Source organism: Chiloscyllium plagiosum, chromosome 14, assembly GCF_004010195.1.
Source record: "Chiloscyllium plagiosum isolate BGI_BamShark_2017 chromosome 14, ASM401019v2, whole genome shotgun sequence".
In the NCBI taxonomy this organism is placed as follows: Eukaryota; Metazoa; Chordata; class Chondrichthyes; order Orectolobiformes; family Hemiscylliidae; genus Chiloscyllium; species Chiloscyllium plagiosum.
In genome coordinates, this window is record NC_057723.1 from 9,239,947 (window position 1) to 9,264,641 (window position 24,695).

Sequence of the window (24,695 nt, forward strand, 5' to 3'; positions counted from 1 at the left end):
TGAGGGTTTGGTTAAGGAAAATGAAGGAAGCGTATGTCAGGCATAGACCGGATAGATCGAGTGAATCCTTAGAAAAGTATAAAGGCAGTAAGAGTATACTTAAGAGGGAAATCAGGGCAAAAAGGGACATGAGATAGCTTTGACAAATAGTTAAGGAGAATCCAAAGTGTTCTTACAAATACATTAAGGACAAAAGGGTAACTAGGGAGAGAATAGGACTTCTCGAAGATCAGCAAGGCAGCCTTTTTGCGGAGCCGCAGGAGATGGAAGAGATACTAAACGAGTATTTTGCATCAGTACTAACTGTGGAAAAGGATATGGAATATACAGAATGTGGGAAAATATATGGTGACATCTTAAAAAATGTCCATATTACAGATGAGGAGGTTGTAGATGTCTTAACACACAAAAGTGGATATATCCCAAGACCTGATCAGATGTATCCTACAACTCTGTGGGAAGCTAGGGAAGTGATTGCTGGGCCTCTTGCAGATATATTTGTATCATCAACAGTCACTGGAGGTTGGCTAACATGGTGCCACTGTTTAAGGAAGGTGGTAAGGACAAGTCAGGGAACTACAGACCAGTAAACCTGACGGTGGTGGGAAAGTTGTTGGAGGGAATCATGAGGGGGAGGGTGTACATGTATTTGGAAAGGACTGATTCGTGATAGCCAACATGGCTTTGTGTGTGGGAAATCATGTCTCTCAAACTTGGGTGAGTTTTTTTGAAGTAGTAACAAAGAGGATTGATGAGGGCAGAGCAGTGGATGTGATCTATATGGACTTCAATAAGGCATTTAACAAGATTCCCCATGGGAGACTGGTTAGCAAGGTTGGATCTCATGGAATATAGGGAGAACTAGCTATTTGGATACAGAACCGGCTCAAAGGTAGAAGACAGAGGGTAGTGGTGGAGGGTTGATTTTCAGACTGGAGGTCAAGAAGGCATTTGGTATGCTTTCCTTTATTGGTCAGAGTATTGAGTACAGGAGTTGGGAGGTCATGTTGCGGCTGTACAGGACATTGGTTAGGCCACTGTTGGAATATTGTGTGCAATTCTGGTCTCCTTTCAATCAAAAAGATGTTGTGAAACTTGGAAGGGTTCAGAAAAGATTTACAAGGATGTTGCCAGGGTTTGAGGATTTGAGCTATAGGGAGAGGTTGAACAGACTGGGGCTGTTTTTCCTGGAGCATCGGAAGCTGAGGGGTGACCTTATAGAGGTTTATAAAATCATGAGGGACATGAATAGGATAAGTAGACAACGTCTTTTCCCTGGGATGGGGTAGTCCAGAACTAGAGGGAATAGGTTTAGGGTGAGAAGGGAAAGATATAAAAGAGATCTAAGGGGCAACATTTTCATGTAGAGAGTGGTATGTGTATAGAATGAGCTGCCAGAGGAAGTGATGGAGGCTAGTACAACTGCAGCATTTAAAAGGCAGTTGGATGATATTTGAATTGGAAGGGTTTGGAGGAATATGTGCTGGGTGCAGCCAGGTGGAACTAGATTGCGTTGGGATATCTGGTCAGCATGGACGGGTTGGACCAAAGGGTCTGTTTCCATGCTGTACATCTCTATGACTCTGGTTCTCTCCATTATCATATAAGATCCAGGAGCTGTGAACTTGAATGTGCCACCATAAAGGGTAGTGGTAATAGATTTAATAGTAAATTTCAGAAGAAGAATTGGTTGTACATTTGAAAAGGATGCAGGGGTTTGAGATTAACTGGACAGCCTTTCAAAGAGCTGGCATAGACACAATGGCCTGAATTGCCCCCCTTCTGGGCAGTCCCATTCTCTACTCATTGATTAATTATTAAAGTAGGGAAATTTGTCAACAAATCCTGAAAACTCATTGGTATTGAATGCAGAAGATGGGAAATCAAATTGCTTGTTTTGTTCTGTGGGGATGCAGCGACCTATGAAATACAAGTTGAGTTACTTTTAGTCTGTGGGAAACCCCGGACATTGGGATTTTATTGGACACCACATGTTGGTGGATTACAGAATTGATTCATCAGGTAATGGTTTTAGGGCTAAAATAGCATTTAGTTGTATTCTTTAATTAGCTTATGCTGGTCAATCAACACTTGAATGTACTTCAGTCTATATCCTACAATATTGCTGATGTATAGCCGAGCCTCCAATGATGTCAGCAGTGGGTAGCCCTGATTGGAATATTAGAACAGGAGTAGGCCATTCAGCATTTCATGCCTGTTCTGTCATTTATCATAGCTGGTCAAATTCCTCAGTGCCTTTGAGCCACATTATCCCAATAACTGTCAAAGATTTATTAACCTCTTTTTTTAAAAAATATACTTGAACACTGAGCTTCCATGGACCTTTGGGGTGGAGAGTTGCAAAGGTAACCACTGAGTAAAACAAATCCTAACCTCCGTCTTTATGGTATTATTCATATTTTAAAATTGTGACCTATAGTTGTAGACTTCCCAAACAGGGAAGACATCTTATGTCCATCTCCCATGTCTAACCCTTTATTTATTTTGTAGATTTCAATGATAATCTACAATCTTTCATTTATAAAAACTATAGAAAATACTAGTTTGCCAATGACTTTTTTTAAAAAAAATAGGACAGTCCCATGATTAGTTTGGGAATTTGACAGTCCTGTCATCTCAGGTGCACACTCTTCTGTACCTCAAAGTCATATATTAGAGCTCCATTCAAGTCACTTGATCCCATTATCCAGTGTGGCACTCCCAGTGCAGCACTGAGGGAATGATCAGCATAAAAATCTGAATAGGAATATTATTTCAGCCCCCAAATTGTTAACAGATGTATCAGATCTAGGATTCTCTGTTTGGGTCAACAATGAAATCCCGGCATCTGAAACTCATCAGAGGCTGGGCTGTATTTTACATTCCCATTGGGCTAGATTGGTAGACTGGTGGGATCATAAAATTGGACTCAATGGATGCTGTTCCTGGTACCTACTGCCCGCCCAGTGACAGTTCTACATGCATGGAGGAATGTGCAGAATTTCAAGCCACCAACTTTCCAGGCTTCTTTTGAGGTGAGCAATTGCTTTAAATTCCAGTCAATGAATTTGACTTGTATCTCACAAGCAGATACTGTCAGAAGTACCAGAGCTGTTTAAACAAGGTGCTTCCTGCCCATGACATTTAAACCGAGGCCCCACTGCACAATTCAAAGATGTGTATGATAGTTCAGCAATCAGATTGGGATTCATGTCCAGACATTGTTCCTTGTATGAGCTTGTTATGCGTAAGTTGACAGCTGTGTTTACTGCATTACAAGGGTGACCAATTTCAAAAAGTATGCCATTTTCTGTGGAGCACTTTGGTACACTATCTGAAATTGTGAATTGTTGAAAATTAACTGCTTTATCTGAGGAGTCAGCCAAGTGAATCACTTTTGAACAGCCTCCAATGCCAGTATATTGTTTTTTAAATATGGGAACCATAATATGCAGTAATCCAGGTGCTTTGAATGGTGTTGTCAAAGGAGTCTGGGAAGTAGGTTCAGTTAATCTTGTATCAGAAACCTATTTATTGTTCTTTAACCATTACTATCTCTGTTTTTCAATGACCTCACGTGGTCTCTAACAATTTGGATGCACAGTCATGTCCAAGTTGCACTCATTCGCATATCAGAATGACAGAATGGTTTCCTTTCCACTCCTTGGAGATCTACTCTGAATCTAAGAGGGTTGCAAATCTATTTTGAATCAGTTTCTGTTAAAAGTTTGATAGGGGCAACCATTAAACCACAGGTGAGGCTTGTTGAATTTTAATGACTTCTCAATAAGATGTCCCAAATGTTTATTTGCATATTAATCTCTTGTCCAACCATGCATCAATCTCCAGGGCCTCATGTCATTCCATGTGTATTGACAGCAAAGAAGTAGTCATTGGACATTTCAATTCATCTTTGCTTTTTGAAGATTGTGTCCATTCCTCAATAAGTCAATATTGCATGAGGGTGACCTATACCACTCAAATGGGCTGCTTCCCCTGGCCTCATTCCTGATGAAGGGCTTTTGTCCGAAATGTCGATTTTCCTGCTCCTCGGATGCTGCCTGACCTGATGTGCTTTTCCAGCACCACTCTTATGTAGCCTCTGGTCTCCAGCATCTGCGGTCCTCACTTTTGCCTGCCCTGGATGGTGTCAAGCCACTTGTGTTGTTAGAACTGTATTGAAAAGACAAGTAGAGGGTATTTCATCACATTCTTGCATTGAACCTTAAGAATGGTGGACAGGTTTTGGGAAGTCAGAAGGTGAGTTATTCATTGCAGAATTCCTAGCCTCTGATTTATTGTGGCCTCGGCTATTATATAGCCAGTCCAGATAAGCTTCTGGTCAATGCTAACTCTTAGGATGTCAGTAGTAAAAGATTCAGCTTTGCAGATATTATTGAATTTCAGCAGGGCTGTGGTTAGATTTTGTATTGTTCTGTATGACCATTGTCTGGCACTTGTTTAGTACAAATTGACACTTCTAAGCTCAAGCCTGAATACTAACTGAGTCTTGCTGCATATGGGCTTAGGCTACTTCAATATCTAAGAAGCTTCGAATTGTACTAAATACTAATATCAGTGATTATCCGCACGTCTATTCTTGCATTGAAAGGAAAGTCATTGACAAAATGGCTAAAGATCCTTGAACTTAGGACACTGAGGAATTCCTGAGGTGATGTCCTCTTGAGATTATTGGCCTCCAATAGCTACAAACATTTTCCATTGTGTTAGGTGGCAAGTTTAACCACTGATTCTCATTAATTTTACTAGCATCTTGATGTCATTATTAGGTTAGACCAACTCGGCCAATTACTACCCCATCAGTTTATTCTCAATCATCAATGAAGTATTGGAATGTGCATTCAGCAGTACTTTCAAGCAGCACTTAATAACCTGCTCATTTCTGCCGGGGCCACTTGATTCCTGACCTCTTTGTAGTTTTGGTTCAATGGACAAAAGAGTCTAACTCCAAAGGTAAGGTGAAAGTGACTATACTTGACACCAAGGCTACTTTTGACCAAATTTGGCATTAAGGAAGCTGGCAATCAGAATTGGGAAAAATACACCCCTAGTTGGAGTCATACCTGGCATGTAAGATGTGGTTGCTGGAGGACAGTCATCTCAGCTCCAGGATATCTCTCAAGGAGTTCCTTAGAATAGTGTTCTAGGTCTATTAATCTTCAGCTGCTTCATCAATAACCCTACCTCGCTTTATAAGGTCAGAATTGGAGATGTGCAATCATCAGCGAACAATGTTCAGCATCATTTGCTATTCCTCAGATACTGAAACAGTCTATGTCCAAATGCAGCAACATTTGAAGAGAATCCAAGCTTGGGCTGGCAAGTGGCAACTCTGCCATCTTCTCAAGGGTAGTTAAGAATGAGCATAAAATGCTGGCCCAGTGAATGACACCTCCATCCTGAGTGAATTAAAAAAGCCGTGCCAGACAATAGCCATCTCCAAAAAGAGGGAATCTAACCGTCACTCGTTGACATTTAATGGCATTACCATCATTGAATCAGTACTATAATGTTTTGCCTATTGTCCTGCCTTAATTTTCCTTAAGTTTAAAATACTAATCTTGGACCCATTTGTCTGTCTGTCTGTCTGTCTCTCTCTCTCTCTCTCTCTCTCTCTCAAACTGAATATAAAATTCAAACATACAACTGTTGCTATCTGGGGCACCTTACCTATCGGGTAATTAATTAATCCTATCTTGTTGCACAATACCAGGTCAAATATAGCCTGATTTCTGATTAGATTAGATTCCTTACAGTATGGAAACAGGCCCTTCAGCCCAAAAAGCCCACACTGAACCTCCGAAGAGTTACCAACCCAGACCCATTGCCCTACCCTATATTTGCCCCTGACTAATTCACCTAACACTGTCGGCAATTTAGCATGGTCAGTTCACCTGACCTGCACATGTTTGGATTGTGGGAGGAAACCAGAGCACCTGGAGGAAATTCTCACAGACACGGTGAGAATGTGCAAACTCCACACAGACGGTTGTCCGAGGCAGAACTAGAATGTGCTGTTCTCAGAAATTATCTCTCAAATTCAACAAACTCCTCATCTAGCCAACCTTTGTCTATCTGATATTCCAGTTCATGCTCCCACTATTTTTTCCTTTGTACTCCTGCCATTTGGCTACTGTTATAGGGCCTGTATACCCCCACTCCCCAAAGTGATTTCTTCCTTTTATCATTTTTTGTTTCTATCCAAACTGCTACTACATCTTAGTTTCCTGAATTTGAATCGTCTCTCTGTAACCTGCTGCTACCATCATTCATTAAGGGAGCCATCCCTCCACCTTTTTCTTCTATTCTATCCTTCCTAAATGTTATGTACCCTTCAATATTTATGCTCCACTCTATGTTGACCTGCAGCCATGTCCCTGTTCTGGCTATCAGATCATGCTTATTTATTCAAGGGGGCATAAGCTGATTTTTTTGAATTTTTAAAAAGTGCAAAAGTATGGAGAAAAGCATAGTGCAAAAGTATGGAGAAAAGTATGGAGATTGGCACTAGCTAATGATTCTCAGTTAATAAGTAGACATGGTGGGCTAAATGGCCTCTTTCTAAGCCACAACACTTCTGTGATTCTGTGATGTTTAAATGTGCTATCAGTTCATAAGATTTTATTTCAAATGTTATAGACATTCTGATTCAGAGCATTTGGTTTGGTCCTTCTGATTATTTTTATCACTGCTAGTCTTATCTTTTGACGTACTTGCCATTGGAAAGCCTAAGAACATGTTTAATTTAATTGCAGGGTGTTTTAGTAGTCAACAACATTTCCTATTCTTGAGACACTAGATAAACAGCAGGAGTTTGTGATTTTACCATATTTTCCATTTGGAATGTGCTAGTGAACTGCACCTTAATTGTAAGCATTAATCATTACCTTCTGTTGAGAATGCTTTTTTTTGAAAAAGATGAAATCTAGGTCAAGGTATAGACACCACCAATGTTTGTTGCAGACCCCTGTCTGCAATGCTGAAACAAAACAGTGTAGTGAACTAACCATCTGTGCTGCAAACATTGCTGCTGATGTTCTGAAATAGTAAGCAGATGAAATGGTTCTCGCAGCACAATATCATTCCACTTTTCAGCCCTGTTACCTTTTTCCTTGTGCCTCTGAAACCAAAATCCATGTCTGTTTACAACAGTCATTCAAATTGTATTAAATAGTGAAATCCAGTGTTTTCACAAGAGGTTGATAACAGGACATTGAGCATTCAACTTGCGCTCTTGGATTTTGTTTTCAGGCTGTGGAGTTGATTGATTTAATGATTTGGTGTCTTTAAGGACATGCAAAAGTTGTTTTGTGCTGAATGGATGGATGAAAATGGAGATAGAGCCTGATTAATTACTGGGTGTTATGAAAACTGAAAGGAGCGACATGCCACATTGGATGGGTGCAATTGGAAATTAGAAGCTGCTGTCTACTTCATTAGGACTTCACCCAGTAGCTTAAACATTTATTCTCTTAACTACTAGTGCATCATGACTGCAGTGTGTGCCATCTACTGGATGGATGATGCAGCTTGACATCTTCAAAGCCTGTGTTCTCTGCTTGCTAGTTGGGCTAGGATCTAAAGTGTGTCAGAACAGCACACACACCACTCCAACTTGAATGTATGTTGGTCAGCGCAAAAGCCTTGAAATGCTCGATGTGGGAGCATCTTCGCCTCATGGACTGAATTAGCTCAAGAATGATAGCATACCAGAATCTTCCCAAAGGACAACTATGGGAGGGAAATAAATGATATTCTTGCTAGTGGTGCTCCCATGCTGAACATTCATTTAAAACAAATGTTTGAAAGCATAAGATCAGTATCTGTAAAGATGTTAATCCTTTTGGTTTTGCTTTTGTTCTTATTTCATTCAGTAGGGAAAACACCATTGTACAATGCAGCTAATACAGCTTTGAATTTTTAAAATTCTCATCCTTGTTTTTAAATCTATCTGTTGTGTCCCCTCTCCCAACTTTGAAGCTTTGACCAGCCCAACAATCCTCCAAGCTCTCTGCATTAGCTGCTTCTGGCCTCTTGTGCAACCCCAATCTTAGTATTTCACCATTTATGGCTGCACCTTTGCTGGTTTGAGGTCGCACAGCTGAATTGCAGATTGAATTGGCTGGGTTTATAACACTCCTTATAGAATCCATAACTGCAAAGACTTTGCCAAATTATTCCCAAATAAGGAGATCACCAAACACAATTTCACTCTCTCTTGTTTGGTTGTACAGATCTTGAGAATTGCTGAAAAAAGATAAATTTTCTGAAAACTTTTCATCTTGTACTCATCAGGATAATTTTCAAGAATATCAGTTTGTGGGAAAAACCAACAATTTATACTATTTTGAAAGGAGAGTGCTGATTAGTTACTGTAGTAGAAGCACTGCTGTTGAGAATGAGCCGATTAGATGATGGTTGACAGTAAACTGCCAAGCTATATTTAAAATGAATTAGTGCAAATTAAGCAAACTAAAACTGGTAAATCACAGTTGATATACACCAATACTTACATCTGGAAGAATAGATATAGCAAAAGTGGATCTCTTAGATTTTATCAGCAGTGCACTGTCTATATGACACCTATTTCAGCCACAAAGTTTTTCCAGCATAGCGATTTCTTAAGACTTCCACTCCCTTTCCTTTGATGGTTGACAGTGTCTATAGGCAACAACTTCTTCATAAACAGAGCTCTCCCTGTGCAATCAATGATGAACTTATTTGCAAGACCTCTCAACTCTCAGCACCCATCAGTCATGACAGAGCAGGTTTACTAGAACTACCTTTACCTCTGCACAGTATGTCCAGTTGTGGACCTTCAGCTGATCAAAAATGTAAGAAATAGTGGGACTGCCTTAAATATGCTTTCCAACTGTTCAGAAATCCAATTCTCTGACTCAATTTGCTGGCCACTTTTGCTGTTCAGCTGTTGCCTTTTTTTCTTTGTACTTTCTGCAACATCGCCTCTGTATTTCAACTTCCTGTTGGTCCTGCTTTCAGGTTTTGGGTTGCCAAGTCAATGGAACAATTCTTCTCATTATCCAAAAAATATAATTGATCCAATTACATACAATATATATTCTTAAAGTCTTTTTGAACAATTTTTTAAATGTTTGTGTAATTGTTTATAAAGTTGTTATAAATTTTCCTTTCTCCTCCATTTCTGGGTCAAAGGCCGCCACAAATCCAATCCAATTTATTGTAATCTTCTTCATACTTTGTCATGAAAATGTGGATGTCGCTACCACAAGGAAGGCTGAGATCAATATCATAGATACATATATCAGGAAGAACGCACTGATTTTTTTCTTTACCTGGCGCAAGTGCCACCTTCCAAATTTATATTGTTTCTGTTTTTCAAATAACTTTTACTCTTTGAGGTATAAGACGAAGGAAAATTGAACAGGTGGGAGGAGAACTGCCACAAGACCAACAGATGTAGGCTGCTAGTCAGAACTCTGAGAGGTACCTGTCTCGAGAAAAACATCAACATTGACCTGGAGAGCCAATCACAACGAAGAGAGAGAGAGAAAAGATTCAACCGCTGGCTGGTTTTAATATATGAATTTCCCTGTAAATCTTAATTGGGCGTTTTATTGGACTAGTATTATAGAAGGGAAGGTAAAGATAGGTTAGAGAAAGGAGGTGTAAATAGTTCTGGGTTAACTATTCTGTTATACTTTAAGAAATAATGTTGTTAATTTTTTACTTTAAATAGTTCTTAATCACATGAGTTTTCACAGATTACTAAACGAGATAAATCTTTTCTGTGTTGCTGTTTTAGATTAAGCAGGAGGGTTTACCCTGTGCCTTAACATTATATATCACAAAATTCAGACCCCTAAATAACATTGACTTTTTATTTCACTTCGAATTATACAGTATAGGTGGGTGAACTTTGACTTACTGAGAATGCGTGTCAACTCTTTGAAACAGCTATCCAATTTGTCTACTATCCTCCTCTTTTCCCATAGGCCTGCAATTATTGCCTTATCAAGTAGTTAACCAATTCCCATTCAAAACACCACTGAATATGCTCCACAAATATTTCAGGCAACGTGTTCCAGATCGTCAGAGCTCACTGCATAAAACAGTTTTTGTCATCTTAATTCTGGTTCTTCTCCCAATTATCTCTGGTTGCTGATCCTCTGACCCTGGAAAAGATAAAGTAAGGACCAACAATCAAAGCCCTCTCCTGATCTTGACCACCTCCATTAAATCTCTCTTTATCTTAACTGCTCTAAAGATAAAAACCACAGCTCTTCCAATCCCACTTCATCAATTGAAATCCCTCATCCCAACTGCCATTCTAGTAATTCTCTGCCACATCTGACTTGACTCCTTCCTAAATTGTTACCCTGAATACTTCAGCTAAGCTTATTAATAATTCATTAGGGTTTAGCATAATTTCCTTATTTTTATACTCTCTACCTCTATAAGGAAATAAACCTTACTTTTATAACAGCTATGCATTCTAGTCCTGTTTCTTTAAAGATATCTGTATGCTAATCCATGATTACATATTCTGTCATATGTCCAATGCCACAGGTGATCAGCTAATAATAAAATTTCAACTGTTGTTCTTGTACTACACTTGATGGTTACACTTCAGTGGCACATTGCATATGTTCACACTTTTTGCTTTCAAGTTCTTCACATTCTTCCAGGGAAACTTGGTTGATACCCTTCTATCTCCGTCGTCCTACATTTCTGCCAACTAATTTGTGAGAAAATATATTCATTATAATGCGAATTCATATATTTCATTGACTAATTTCTTAGAAAATGGTGATAAATCACTCAAATATATATTTTTCAAATATTTTCTGCCATTCCTACCCATAACCTTTCAAAAAATAGTTTCTTTCACATTAAACATTGATACTTAAATTGCGCATTCAACATAATTATTCTTGCTCATAAAGTCATCACTCATATGTCTGATCAGTATCATTGATGTTTTAATGTGAAATTCTCAGTCAGCCACAAAAACATAGCTTGCAGTTGTTTGGACAACAACTCCACTGCATGCATCAATAAAATTCTGCTAGTATGAGTGCTGAATGATATTTAAAAACATTTCAGGTTCTTATGGAGTTATCCTCTGCTGTTTAGTGAACAAGCATGATATTTTATACTCTGTAATCTTGAGAAGTTGATGGTTTTAACACTGGGAGGTTTCAGCTAGAGATAGCTAAATCTTTGTTTTACATTCATTCTCAAGCTATAGTCATTTCAGCCAAGGGCAAATTTTATTGCCAATCCTAGTTGTCCTTAAGAAGATAATGGTGAGCTCTCTTTTTGAATCACTGCACCCAATGTGGTATAATAGACACACAGTTTGGGAATGTCAAGGATTTTGACATAATGACAGTGAAGGAAGGGTGATGCATTTCTAAGTTAGGATAGTGTGTGGCTTGGACGGGAACTTGGAGTGGTGTTCTAATGCAGTTACTGCCTGTATTGTTTTAAGTCGCAGACGGTGTGAAAGCAGGCATTGTGTCTGCAATTTCGAGAAGTGGAGTAGGGCCCTTGGTGTTGACCACATTGAGAACCTTCCGTGGGCAGTTATGCTTAATTAAAAGCCAAATCCTGTTGCTGCTCTGTTTTAATGGGTTTCTCTCCAAAGAATCTCCAGTCTCCAAACTATTCTTGGAAACAGAATTTTCTGATTACATCTAGCACCTACATATAGTACCCTATATGACCTCAGGGTGTGCAGAAGTGCCTTTCTATAAATTGAAGCACTTTTAGAAATATTCCAATTGGGGAAAGACAACAGCCAATAATGTGCAACAACTCCCAAAAAGCATTGACAATGGTCAGATCATCTGCCTTTGGTGGTATTGGCGAAGGATAAATGTTGATACTTGGCAGAACTCTGCTTCTGTTTCCAAACAGTGCCATGGGATGTGTAGTTTTTATTTCATAGGGCAGGCAGGACTTTGTTTTCAAGCCTCATCTTTCAGAATGAGCCAGGATACTGAATTCAGTTCAAGTTTAAGGAGTCAGACTGTGAATGAATAATTGTAAACTAAACCTGTTCAGCCTTGTTTGGAATTGTTGATTAGTCTATCTTTCTGATGATTGCGATAGCTCATCTGTATTCAGGCATCAAGTTTCAGTTTCTAGTTCACTTATCATTTATTGTTGCAACACAATAAGAAAGGGTCAACTCCTGACCTCAAGAGCCATGAGATCCAAGTGGCTCTTCTGAATGTAAGGCTGTGTCACCAAATTTTCAAGTGTAAGCAGTTTATTTCTTGAACTTTGCACCAGCATGTGGGATGCTGAGACATGCCAATAATTAGAATTCCTGTGTTATAGTCCAGAAAATTTGCTGTTTCCATAAGACTCATTCATATTGCAACAATAAAAATTTTAAACATAGCTTTGTTTTCTAGGAATTTAAGTAAATGAAAATATAAGAATCATCTTTTCTAAATTTTTCCTGTTTAATTATTCATCATCTCTTCTCAGCACTGTTTGAATGGAAGCATGACATTTTAAATTGTTCTTAGGTTTTTATTTGACATGACCCTGACAGGATAGTAGTGTAGAGTATACAGCACTGAAACTGCTCAAATGGTATTTATATTCCCATTCCATCTACCCCATCTCAGCCTTTCATTAAACATTTCTATTTGATTTTCTCTTGTGCTGTAGTTTCCTTTGCTTAAGTCTCTTGTATTCACGTATGCTAAGCATGGAGTAAAAGAATTTCCTCTCTTCCTTGATGAATGTATTAGTGGCAATGATTCAACTGCATGGGTTTCCTCCGGGTGCTCCGGTTTCCTCCCACAGTCCAAAGATGTGCAGGGTCAGGTGAATTGGTCATACTAAATTGCCCGTAGTGTTAGGTAAGGGGTAAATGTAGGGGTATGGGTGGGTTTCGCTTCGGCGGGTCGTTGTGGACTTGTTGGGCCGAAGGGCCTGTTTCCACACTGTAATCTAATCTAATCTAATCTAATCTAAACTTTATCAATCACCCATGGATGGAAAAGGAGGCAGATGGACCTGCAAATTAAGGCAGTGTCTCTATGCCCACCCCTCTTCAACTTTGACAGGTTGAAAAGGCTTCTTTGGCTTTGGCCAAATGGGGATCCTTAAGTGGACTATAATGCTGAATTAAGAGCTTCATCTTGTTGCGTCTGTGATGTAACGGGTAATGGGAAAGGTTTAATCTTGATGCCTGTTAGTCAGTTGAAGGCCCTGTTCGCAGTTTTTCCTCCCTCCAGATCCACCTTATCCTGTCTCATTCCATTATTGCATTGAGATCCTGCATATATCTGAATGTCAGTTCTGTGACAGTACTTCACCTGTTTGACCATATTTGCACTATTGGCAGTGCCTATTGGTCATGTTTGGTGCTGTAGGTATGCAGAACTGCCAGCCTTGCTTGGCTGACAGCTTGATGAAGTGCAACTTCTCTCTGAAAACAGGTCCCATCTTGAACCAATTAAAGGGCATAAACTCAAAAAAAAAAAAAAATTGAAGGGTGAGCTAGCCAAACTGGCTTACCTCCTGTGCATTTACACCAGAGTGCAAGGAGCCTGACCTCCTGATAGAATTCCACCTTAATGGGCTTTTGTGATGCAGTAGTGCCCCTACCACTGGACCAGGAGGCCAAGGTTCAAGTTCTACCTGTTCCAAGGGTATCTGTAACCCTTTCCTATCTTGTATTTATGGCCCCTAATTTTGGATTTTCCCACAAATTAACAAACACTCCACAACTCCCTTAACAAAACTCATTCTTGATGTTAAATCATCTCTGATCTATTCTAAGCTTCCATTTTTCTGAAGACAAATGTTTCCATCCATTCAGTCTTTCCAATAATCCTCATCTTTCAATTCTAGTATCATCCCTAGACCATTTTTGGACTTTCTCCAGTGATTCTATATTCCATTTGAAGTGTAAACATAATGGGTATAAAAACTGGGAATAATGTTCTGGTCTCCTTACCTAAAACAAAGGATGTATTGAGTGAGGGTGCAGTGATTTACAAATTTGATTTCTGTATGCAAGAGCTGTCCTATGGAGAGATTGAGTGAAATAAAGTATAGGAGAATAAGAAATGGTTGAGTTGAAATACATAAAATTCTTAGGTGACTTGACCTTCAGCCCAACAAGTCCACAACGACCCTCCGAGGAGTAACCCACCCAGACCCATTTCCCTCTGACTAATGCACCTATGGGCAATTTAGCATGGCTAGTTCATCTGCCCTGCACATCTTTGGACTGTGGGAGGAAACCCACGCAGACACTGGGAGAATGTGCAAACTCCACACACTGTCGTCTGAGGCTGGAATTGAACCTGGGACCCTGGTGTTGTGAGGCAGCAGTGCTAACCACTGAACCACCGTGCCACCCATACTAAAAGCCTTTTTCTCCTAGCTGGAGATTGAAGGACCTGGGGTTATAGTCTCAGGATTAGGGGTCAGCAATTGAATGCTGAAACAAGGAAAAATTTCATCCCTCAAAATATTTGTTAATCTTTGGAATTGTCTACCTCAGAGAATCTGAATGCTCAAACACAGAGTATGGATTTGGAATTAAGAGGTTTTGGGGATATGGGGAGAGTGCAAAAAAAGTGGAGTTTATGTGAACAGGACTGAATAAAACATTTCCTACGATATTGCAATCCTTCCTCAATTCTGTGACTGGGTGACTTTGTGACCTTTGGTGTAGTTGCAACTCTTGGCATGTGTCACAGAATTAGCTACTTCAATCCTTTGTGTGTAGATCAAACCTTTAATTGTTCTAACTTTTTCTTCACAGATTTCCAAATGAAATTCAGTCGGGCCTGCTTGAAGTCATTGCCCCATCAGTGAACTACTATCCTGATTTCTCTCATCTGAAAGAAACATTTGGTGATCCCAAAGAGCGGGTCAGGTAAATCCAGCTGAATCCAAAGAATGTGTTTGTTACCAACCTTTGTATACTTGAGTAAACAAGTGAGAGGGGGAGACAGTGGCATCAGTTTCTAATATATAAATACAACTGACTGATATCTGAAGCCATTGGCTAAAGTTCAACCTGCACTCCTTAGTTACGCTCGGCTAGATTAACTTTGGGATTCTTGATCATGTAAGAATTTTGTTGAGACCCAAGGCCATCCCAACCTCAAAAATAAAACTTTAGCTAGTGATTGGTACCTAGCATTGGTTTTAATTTTGGAGCATTGCAAGAATTCAAGAAAGAAAAATAAGTCTTGTTTGCATCATGCCATTCATATTCTTGATGTCCCAAATTACTTCATGGCCAATGAATTTTTATGAAGTACAGAGAACTACTGTTTGCTTAGGCATACATAGCCAATTTGTGCACACAGGCTCCTTCAAACAGCAAGAAGATAAATGATCAGTGTAAGATTTTCTTTTTAACTCTTGATACTTTTCAGATTGATCAGAGACCAGATCAAGGCTTTATACTATTGAACAATAAAAATCAAGAGGATTATGGATAGAGATTGACACAACTTTTAAGTCAGCAGTGAAACTCAGGCTACAAGTGATTAAAGTGTTCTCCTTTAGGACACCAAGGAGTTAATCCTCCAGTGACCTTACAAAGTATTTAACAGCACAAAAACAGTGCAGCTGGTCAATGCTGATGTTCATAATCCATGTGAGCCTCTTCCCACCCACCTTTATCTAATCCTAAACAACATAACGTTCTGTTCTTTTCTCCTTTGTGTTTATGCAGCTCTCCTTAAATGTGTGTGTAGCATTAACTCAGCTATTCCCTGTAGTAGCAAATTTCTCATTAAGAAAGTTTTTCCTGCATTCCCTATTGGATTTCTTAGCGACTATGTTACAAGAGTGGGCACAGGTTTTACTTTTGGCTGCAAACAGAGAAGAGCAATTTTTGCTTTTGTGTCCCCCATCCCCTCTTCCCTAGTTGCCCTTGAAAAAGTGGTGGTGGTGGTAAGCTACATTCTTCAATCGCTGCAGTGGGTAACATAATGTCAGTAGGGAGAGAATTCCAGGATTTTGACCCAACAGCACTGAAAGCAGAATAATAATGAGTTGCATTCATCCAGGCAAGTGGGGAATATTCCATCACACTCCTGACCTGTGCCTTGTGACAGACAGGCTTTGGGACCTCGTGATGAGTTACTTACTGAAAGGCTCCAAGCCTCTGACTTGCTCTTGTAACCATAGTATTCATATAACTAATCCAATTCAGTTTCTGGTCAGTGGTAACCCCAAGATGTTGGTAGGGGATTTAAGTAATGCTAATGCTCAGTAATGGTAATGCCATTGAATGTTAAGTGGTAATGGTTACATTCTCTCTTGTTGGAAGTGGTCATTGCGAGGCATTTGTATGGCACAAATATAAATTGCAACCTTTCAGCAATGTCGAGGTCTTGCTGCATTTGGATATGGATTGGTTCAGTGTCTGACGAATTGCAAACTGAGCATTGTTCAATCATTGGCAAACATCCCCACTTCTGACCTCATGACGGAGGGAAATTCATTCAGAAGGACATTTGGAATTCTCTTCCATGAACAACAGTTGATGCCATATCAGTGGCCTAATGTTAAATTTGAGAATAAGGGAATTTTTTTTTTTGTAAATATATCTATTAGCAATTTTTTTTTAACTTTACAAAAATATAAAATTATTTAAAAATACAATCAATAACAAATATTAGTATAATAAAAAGAAAACCAACACAAAAACCATACAACTACTGTCTCCTAACTATTAACCTACCCTCTAATACAAAACAAACCCTAACACTGTGCAAAGCAACACCAAAAAAAACCCCAGAAAATACAGAACAGCTATGCTTGGCGCAAAGCTCCCAAATAGAGAAACGGGAGCATTGCATATATACCTGTATTAACTCAGGAGACTCTCTCCAGGGCCCAGGGCTTGACAAATCTAACTATCCTGGTTAAACAAACGCTCTAGTTAAGACAACTGGCAAATCTGTTTCCAAATAACTCAAGTAGGACTGCCATGTCTTATAAAAATGGTCTGTTGTATGGTGCACCATGTTTGTAAAAATAAAAGTCCAAGGGAATGTGCTCCATAATTAATTTCTGTCATTCCAGCAAGCCCGGTGGGTTCTCAGACACCCAATTCATCAGAATATTCTTCCGTGCACAGTATGCGAGAATATTAAATAGTTTCTTCCTATGCCCGTCTAAAGGTGGTAAATTCGGTAGACCTAAGAGGAGAGAGATCGGGTCTACTTTGACTTCAGTCCACAATACCCTCCCTATCTCTCACACCACAGCGCTCCAGTAAACACGAAGCCTGTGGTATGTCCAGAAGCAATGGGTAAGAATACCTACACTTATTTTACATTTGGGGCACAGTAAAGATGCCCCTTTTTTAAACTTCGCCAGACGGTCTGGTGACAGATAAGCCCTGTGCAGAACTCTTAACTGTGTAGCGCATGTCCTATTACAGACAGATCTTTTCAGTATTCTCCCATGTTTCAGAAGAGATCTCCACTTCTCGCTCTTGCTCCCAGACCTCTCCTAACCGGTTAATATCCTGCCAGGCCCTGCCACCCAGCAGGCTATAGAGGGCACTAACCAAAAGCGTGATTGTGGAACGTAACAACAACCTCTCTGTATCGGGCTTATACGGCTTAGTGAGAAGTGTAGTCTTCTGGATGAAATCCCTAACCTGAAAAAAACGGAAAAGATCTCTGCTGGGCAACCTGTATTTGCAGCTCAGTTGCTCAAAAGACATCATAACCTCCCTCTCAAACAAGTCTCCAAAACTAGAAACTCCTAGGGAATTTTGTTTAACAAAGATTGAGGGGTATAGGACAAAAGTGGACATGCTCACTTCAGTCACACATCAACCACTGAATGGAGGATTAGGCTTGAGGGGTAAGTGACCCACTGTTGTTCCTGTGTTTCCATAAATGGAAAACCTTAAGGTCCCAACTATGGCCTTTCAGAAATTATTCTGATGTAACTGATTTGTTTTTGATTCCAATTAAAACTTATCTATATAGAAATTTGGGCTTTGTTACTCAGTTGTGAGACTTTCATCTTCAACAAATTGTTACAAATGGGGATAGAGACAAACCAGACGAAGGTGATTTTACACTGGATAGATTTGCAGTTACAATTTATATTGCTTGAAAGAAATCAGTATAATATCTTACTCCAATCTGTGAACCTCATTATGGCTGCCACTGTCTCAGTTTTTATGAAACACTCGTAACATAAATATCTGCTGCACTTTCCCTTCCTGAATCTGAAGTTGGTGCCCTGTCATTCTCATCCTTGCATTTAAATCATTTCATACTCTCACCCTCTGTTCATTGCCCTTAATCTTTGTAAACTCCTCCAGCCATACAGCCTTCAGCAAGCTCTGCACTCCTTCAGTTGTATCCTCTTAACCATCCCTGATTTTCATGGTTTCATTGTTGGCAGCTGTGCCTTGACCTTCCTAAATCCAGGCTCTGGAGTGCTCTTTACATGCCTCTCTCCATCATTTTTCATTTAAGGTCTATCTTCTAACTTAAGATTTGGCGTAGTTTTTACTCATCTGTCCTAAAATATCCTTAAGCAAATCTAAAATGCTTTGGCGTGAAATGTTGCATGGCAGATAGATTTAGCAGTATTTTATTATGCCCCAAATATGTTAATAGTCCGTAAAACTTGTTTCCGATAAAGATAGAGGAGAAGTGGCTTTGTTTTGTAATTCAAGATGATCGTAACTTGGTGCAGGAGTGTGGTGTGAATATTTCATGCCATATGTCAGGCAAAGTGGATTTTCTCTTGGGCTTACAACTGTGGGGTCACGGAGTAGGTCTGAACTACAGTGTGAATTAATTCATTATCTATTTTTGTCTGATTATGCCACTCTGAAGTTTTGTTGACTGCACGGTGTAAATGAGACTTGTTACTATAATTGGGCTGCTTTGTTATCGAAGAAGAAATGGAGGAGTATGACGTAGTTATTGGATGGCTTTTGCAAAATATTTCAAAGCCATTCTCTGCTGTTGAAATCTGTAGTCTTACTGTGACTACTCTGGGAAGGAGTTCATGCAGTGCATCAAGACAGAATGCAGATCTCAATATCAAGAGAAAGACTGGAATATTTTCTTCTCGTTTCAGATGGAGAACAAAGCAGAACCTGGATTATTGCTTTTTAATGATGTATGCTCAATTGAAGGGTACCTATTATGTACAGGTAAGATAGCTCACACGCGCTCTTTTTATGTAACCCCTGCTTTAGAGAAAGCTGTCTTAGTTGGATGAAAATGTTTATTGATCACAGCAAAGCAGGAAACAGGCACAGCCCCAAGTAGCAGCTGGCTTACAGTTCTCAGGAACCATTTGGTCAATTCTGTATTGATTTACCCATTGAAAAGTTTCAGAAAGCAATTAGGTTGTCATCAAACTGTTAATAATTAACATTGTTTTTGACAAATGCTTTGCAAGACCCTAATGCAGTATCATATACAAAGAAAACTATCTTCAAGTGCCAGTGAGCCTGTTTGTAAGTATTTCGGTGATGTGATTCACTATGTGCCTTTATAAAATTCACTTCGTTTTTTTGTACATAATAAGATGATAGCAATCAGAATGAAACAACACAGCAGAAGACCACTGATCCATTGTGTCTGTGCTAGCTCTGTGAAAGAGAATTTAGTCCCACTACCCCCTGCCTTTTACTCCATAGCCCTGCAGATTTTTCAAATATAAGTCGTAGTGCTTTTTTTCCTCTCTCACTACCTGCTTTTTCAGCAGTACATTCCAGGTCATCATAAGACATGGAAGAAAAAAAAAATCCTAATTTTTACCTGGACCTTTCCTCTCTTGTCAACATTCAATAAAGTCCTGAGAAATGTCATTGCCTATGTTTTCTAGATAGTGGTCCCTGGGCGAAAAAGGACTGGTAAGCTCTTGTTTAGTAAGGGGATCAAAGGTTTCAGGGAGAAGGCAGGAGAATGGGGTTGATAAACATATCAGCCAGAATTGAATGGCAGAGCAGACTTGATGGGGTGAATGGCTTAATTCTGCTGCTAGTCTCACATGTGCCCATTTTATGCACCCCCTGCATAATCTTCTAGTCTCATGGTAATGAAGCACTTGAAACTTCAGAAGAAATTCATAGACACCCTATAAAATATCAATGTTGTTTCACCAGAAGCTTTAAGCTGGATATCTGAGTTACGTATTGATATTTTACTTGATTCATACTACTATAATACAATAGAACTCAACTTGAATAAATGCAGCTTTTCTTCAAATACAAAACTTTCTCCACTGTAATTTCATTTCTTTTTATAAAGACTGTTCTTACCTTGTCCATCTTTCCTCTTTTTAAAAAAAAAAGGACGGTCTTGCACCTTCTGACGGTCATCTGACTGTTCTGCTTTCTTTTCAATGAGAAAATTTGATAAATATGCAGAAAAGAATACAGCATGAGGTCACTGGGCAAATGTGGGCCAGTGAATTGCATTTTGAATTATTCAGTAGACAAACCATTTTGTGACAACTTTGTGGGAAGCTAGGGAAGAGATTGCTGGGCCTCTTGCTGAGACGTTTGTATCATTGATACCCACGATGAGGTGCCGAAAAACTGGAGGTTGGCTAATGTGCAATTATTTGAGAATGGTGGTGAGAAAAAGACACGGAGCTATAGACCGGTGACCCTGATATCAGTGGAGGGTAAGTTGTTCGAGGGGATTCTGAGGGATAGGATTTGCATCCATTTAGAAAAGCAAGGACTGATTAGGGATAGTCAACTTGGCTTTGTGCATGGGAAATTGTGTCACTAACTTGATGTGAGATTTTTTGAGAAAATGACAAGGAAGGTTGTTGAGGGCAGAGTGGTAGACCTTGTCGAAATGGACTTCAGCAAGATGTTCAACAATGTTCAGCACGGTAGACTGGTTAACAAGGTTAGGTTACATGGAATACAGGGAGATCCACCAAATTAGATACAAAATTGGCTTGAAGGTATGAAACAGGGTTCTGGTGGAGGGTTGTTTTTCAGACTGGAGGTCTGTGGCCAGCGGTGTACCAGAAGGATTGGTGCTGGGTCCACTGCTTTTCATCATTTTATAGAAATTATTTGGAATGTAAATATGGGAGGTATGGTTAGTAAGTTTGTAGGTGATACCCGAATAGGTTGTGTAGTGGCCAGTGAAGAAGTATTTCCGGCTGATATCTGTGTGCACAAAGCTGCACAGAAATAGATATGTACATTTGTGGGTGGCATGGTGGCTCAGTGGTTAGCACTGTTGCCTCACAGCACCAGGGACCTGGCTTTAATTCCCACCTCGGGCAACAGTCTGTGTGGAGTTTGCACATTCTCACCGTGTCTGTCGGTTTCCTCCAGGTGCTCCAGTTTCCTCCCATAGTCCAAAGATGTGCAGGTTAGGTGAATTGGCCATGCTAAATTGTCCGTAGTGTTAGGTGGATTAGTCAGGGGTAAAGGTAGGGGAATGGGTCTGGCTGGGTTGCTCTTTGAAGGGTCAGTGTGGACTTGTTGGGCCAAAGGGCCTGTTTCCATGCTGTAGGGAATCTAATCTAATCTAATCTATGTGTAATGAAGTACATCGAATTTTATAGTTGCTGCAACAGATCCAGGCCAACAGATTTTTAAAATTTGTTAGAATCGCGTTTGCAACTAAAGTTTCTGTTTAAACCTGCAGGTAAAAGCTGTTGATCATCACACCTATCCGAGTTTATTGACTGAAGTGTGAACTTCTTCTTCCTTTCCTTTAGTTGGAAGATGATATTGTGGTGAGACCCAATTATTTAAGCACAATGAAGAATTTTGCACTGCAGCAACCATCTGAAGAGTGGATGATCCTGGAATTTTCCCAGCTGGGATTTATTGGTAAACATTCAGATGAATATTATCAAAATTAATTAATTAGTGAATTGCCTCATCTGAATTTTCCATTTCACTTACAAACCCAAGCTTAGAATAGCTTTCTTGCAATGCCTGATCTACTACTTCAAATACACTTTTAGCGCCAGGCATTAAAAGTAAAATCTTCCATAAGGGCATAAGAAGTAGGAGCAGAAGTAGACCATTGAGTCCTTCAAACATGATCTCCTATTCAATCGCATCATGGCTGAACTTATACTGTCTCCCATCCTTTCAGTCTCTGTATTAAATATAGTTGACAGCAGAGCATTCAGCCCTTCTGAGGTAGAGAAATCTAAAGATCCACAACCCTCTGAGTTAATACAGTTTCCTCCGCCCTAAATGGCCACCTTTCTTATTTTGGAACTATTATCTCTTGATCTAAAGTCCAAGAATGTGTAGTTCAGTGGATTGGCCCATAGTGTCCAGGGATGTGCAGGTTAGATGGATTAGCCATGAGAAATCCAGGTTTACAGGGATAGGATGGGGGGAGTGGGTCTGGGTGAGATGCTCTTCAGAGGGTCAGTGGGGGCCAAATGGCCTATTTCCATACTCTAGGGATTGGATGATTCTAAACTCTCCAGCCAAAGGAATTAACACACAACATTGAAACAGAAACGCAAGAGAATGCTTTTACATAGTTCTGTCCAAAATGTAATGAAATAACCCTTATCTGTAACTCCTTTCATGGACTCTGGATGTCCCAAAGTGCTTTACACACTTTAAAGTGTAGCAATGGTGTAATGGTGGCAGCCATTTTGTGAACAGTAAGCTCCCAAACACCACAATGAGGTAATGACTTGACAATGAGTTTGAGATATCACATTGTTCTATGATTCTGTTAGATCAGGACGAGTATTGGCCATAAAACCAGGAAAAAGCCACTGCTTTTCTTTGAATAGTGCAGTGAGAACTTATGCATTTGCCTGAAAGTGGATGGGAACTTAATTGTAACATCTCACCTGATTGGTGACACCGCCCTCTGTGTGACACTCGCTCAGTACTTTACTGGGACCATTGGCCTCAATTCTGCACTCAAACTCTTGAAATGGGACTTAATCTTGCACCTTCTAACTATGAGGTGAGAGTGATACCCAGTGGACCCCATCTGAGAGCAGAAATGGAGAGTTGCTGACATTTCTTATTCAGTCATAGAGATGTACAGCATGGAAACAGACTCTTCAGTTCAACTCGTCCATGCCATGTCCAATCCCATTTACCAGTATTTGGCCCATATTCCTGTCAACCTTGCTATTCATATACCCATCCAGATACCTTTAAATGTTGGAATTGTACCAGCCGCCTCCTCCCACCACCACCACCACCTCCGACAGCTCATTCCATACATGCTCTCCGTGAAAAAGTTGCCCCATGGGTCCTTTTTAAACCTTTCCCCTCTCGCCTTATGCCCTCTAATTTTCGATTCCCCTATTCTGGGGGAAGAAGACCTTGATTATTCACCCTATCCATGCTCCTTGTGATCTTATGAACCTCCAAAAGGTCACCCCTCTGCCTCTGGCGGTCCAGAGAAAATAGCCTCAGCCTTTTCCTATAGCTCAAATCCTCCAAACCTGGCAACGTCCTTGTAAATCTTTTCTCTACTCTTTAAAGTCTCACAACATCATTTCTATAGCATTCCTATTTCTTCATCCTTTTGGAGTTAATTTCCTTCTGGGTTATGTTCTTTACAATCTTGAATGTTGCCTTGTTTTCATCAGCACAAGCAAAGTGATTTTATGTTGCTTTTTTATGTATTGCTGAAATATAACATTAATAAATTTGTTTTGACTTGGTAACATTCCCCTCCAAGCCACGTGTGGAAAATAGTATGGCACTAGTTCTATCTTCTAAAAATCAATGTAATTTTTGGCACAGATCACAATGAGGAAGTGTCTGGTAAACATTTTTGTTCAAAGTAATTGGAGGTAATGGCCTGGTGGTATTATGATTGGACTGTTCATCCAGAGACCCAGGTAATGTTCTGGGGACCTGGCTTTAAATCCCACCATGGCAGATGGTGCAATTTGAATTCAATAAAAATCTGGAATTAAGAGTATGATGACCACCATGAATCCACTGCTGATTGTCAGAAAAACCCAACTGGTTCACTAGTGTCCTTTTTAGGGAAGGAAAATTCCATCCTTACCTGGTCTGGCCTCCAGGTAAAAACAATGACTGCAGATGCTGGAAACCAGATTCTGGATTAGTGGTGCTGGAAGAGCACAGCAGTTCAGGCAGCATCCAAGGAGCAGCGAAATCGACGTTTCGGGCAAAAGCCCTTCATCAGGAATAAAGGCAGAGAGCCTGAAGCGTGGAGAGATAAGCTAGAGGAGGGTGGGGGTGGGGAGAAAGTAGCATAGAGTACAATAGGTTCATCCCCGAGGGAAAAAAAACACTCCACCCTCTCCTCCCTGACCTCTCACCTTCATCCCCTCGAAAAAAAAACCTCGTGCTCCCGCGAGGAGGTTGAGCAATTCATCAACTTCACCAACACATTCCACCCTGACCTTAAATTTACCTGGACCATCTCTGACACCTCCCTCCCCTTCCTGGACCTCTCCATCTTCATTAATGACGACCGACTTGACACTGACATTTTTTACAAACCCACTGACTCCCAGAGCCACCTGGATTACACCTCTTCCCACCCAACCTCTTGCAAAAATGCCATCCCGTACTCCCAATTCCTCCGCCTCCGCCGTATCTGCTATCAGGAGGAGCGGTTCCACCATAGAACACACCAGATGGCCTCCTTCTCTAGAGACCGCAATTTCCCTTCCCACGTGGTTAAAGATGCCCCCCAACGCATCTC

General features: G+C 40.1%; 1 protein-coding gene across 2 annotated transcripts in view; it reads left to right on the plus strand.

Moving 5' to 3' along the window:
• Nucleotides 1-24,695, plus strand: part of LOC122556463 (alpha-1,3-mannosyl-glycoprotein 4-beta-N-acetylglucosaminyltransferase B-like) — a 212,644-nt gene that overhangs the window by 161,242 nt on the left and 26,707 nt on the right. For both annotated transcript variants that reach the window (XM_043703124.1, XM_043703125.1), the window contains exons 6-8: nt 14,801-14,914; nt 19,114-19,189; nt 21,736-21,850. In XM_043703124.1, coding sequence (XP_043559059.1) covers nt 14,801-14,914; nt 19,114-19,189; nt 21,736-21,850 — 305 coding nt within the window. The remainder of the gene's footprint in view (nt 1-14,800; nt 14,915-19,113; nt 19,190-21,735; nt 21,851-24,695) is intronic.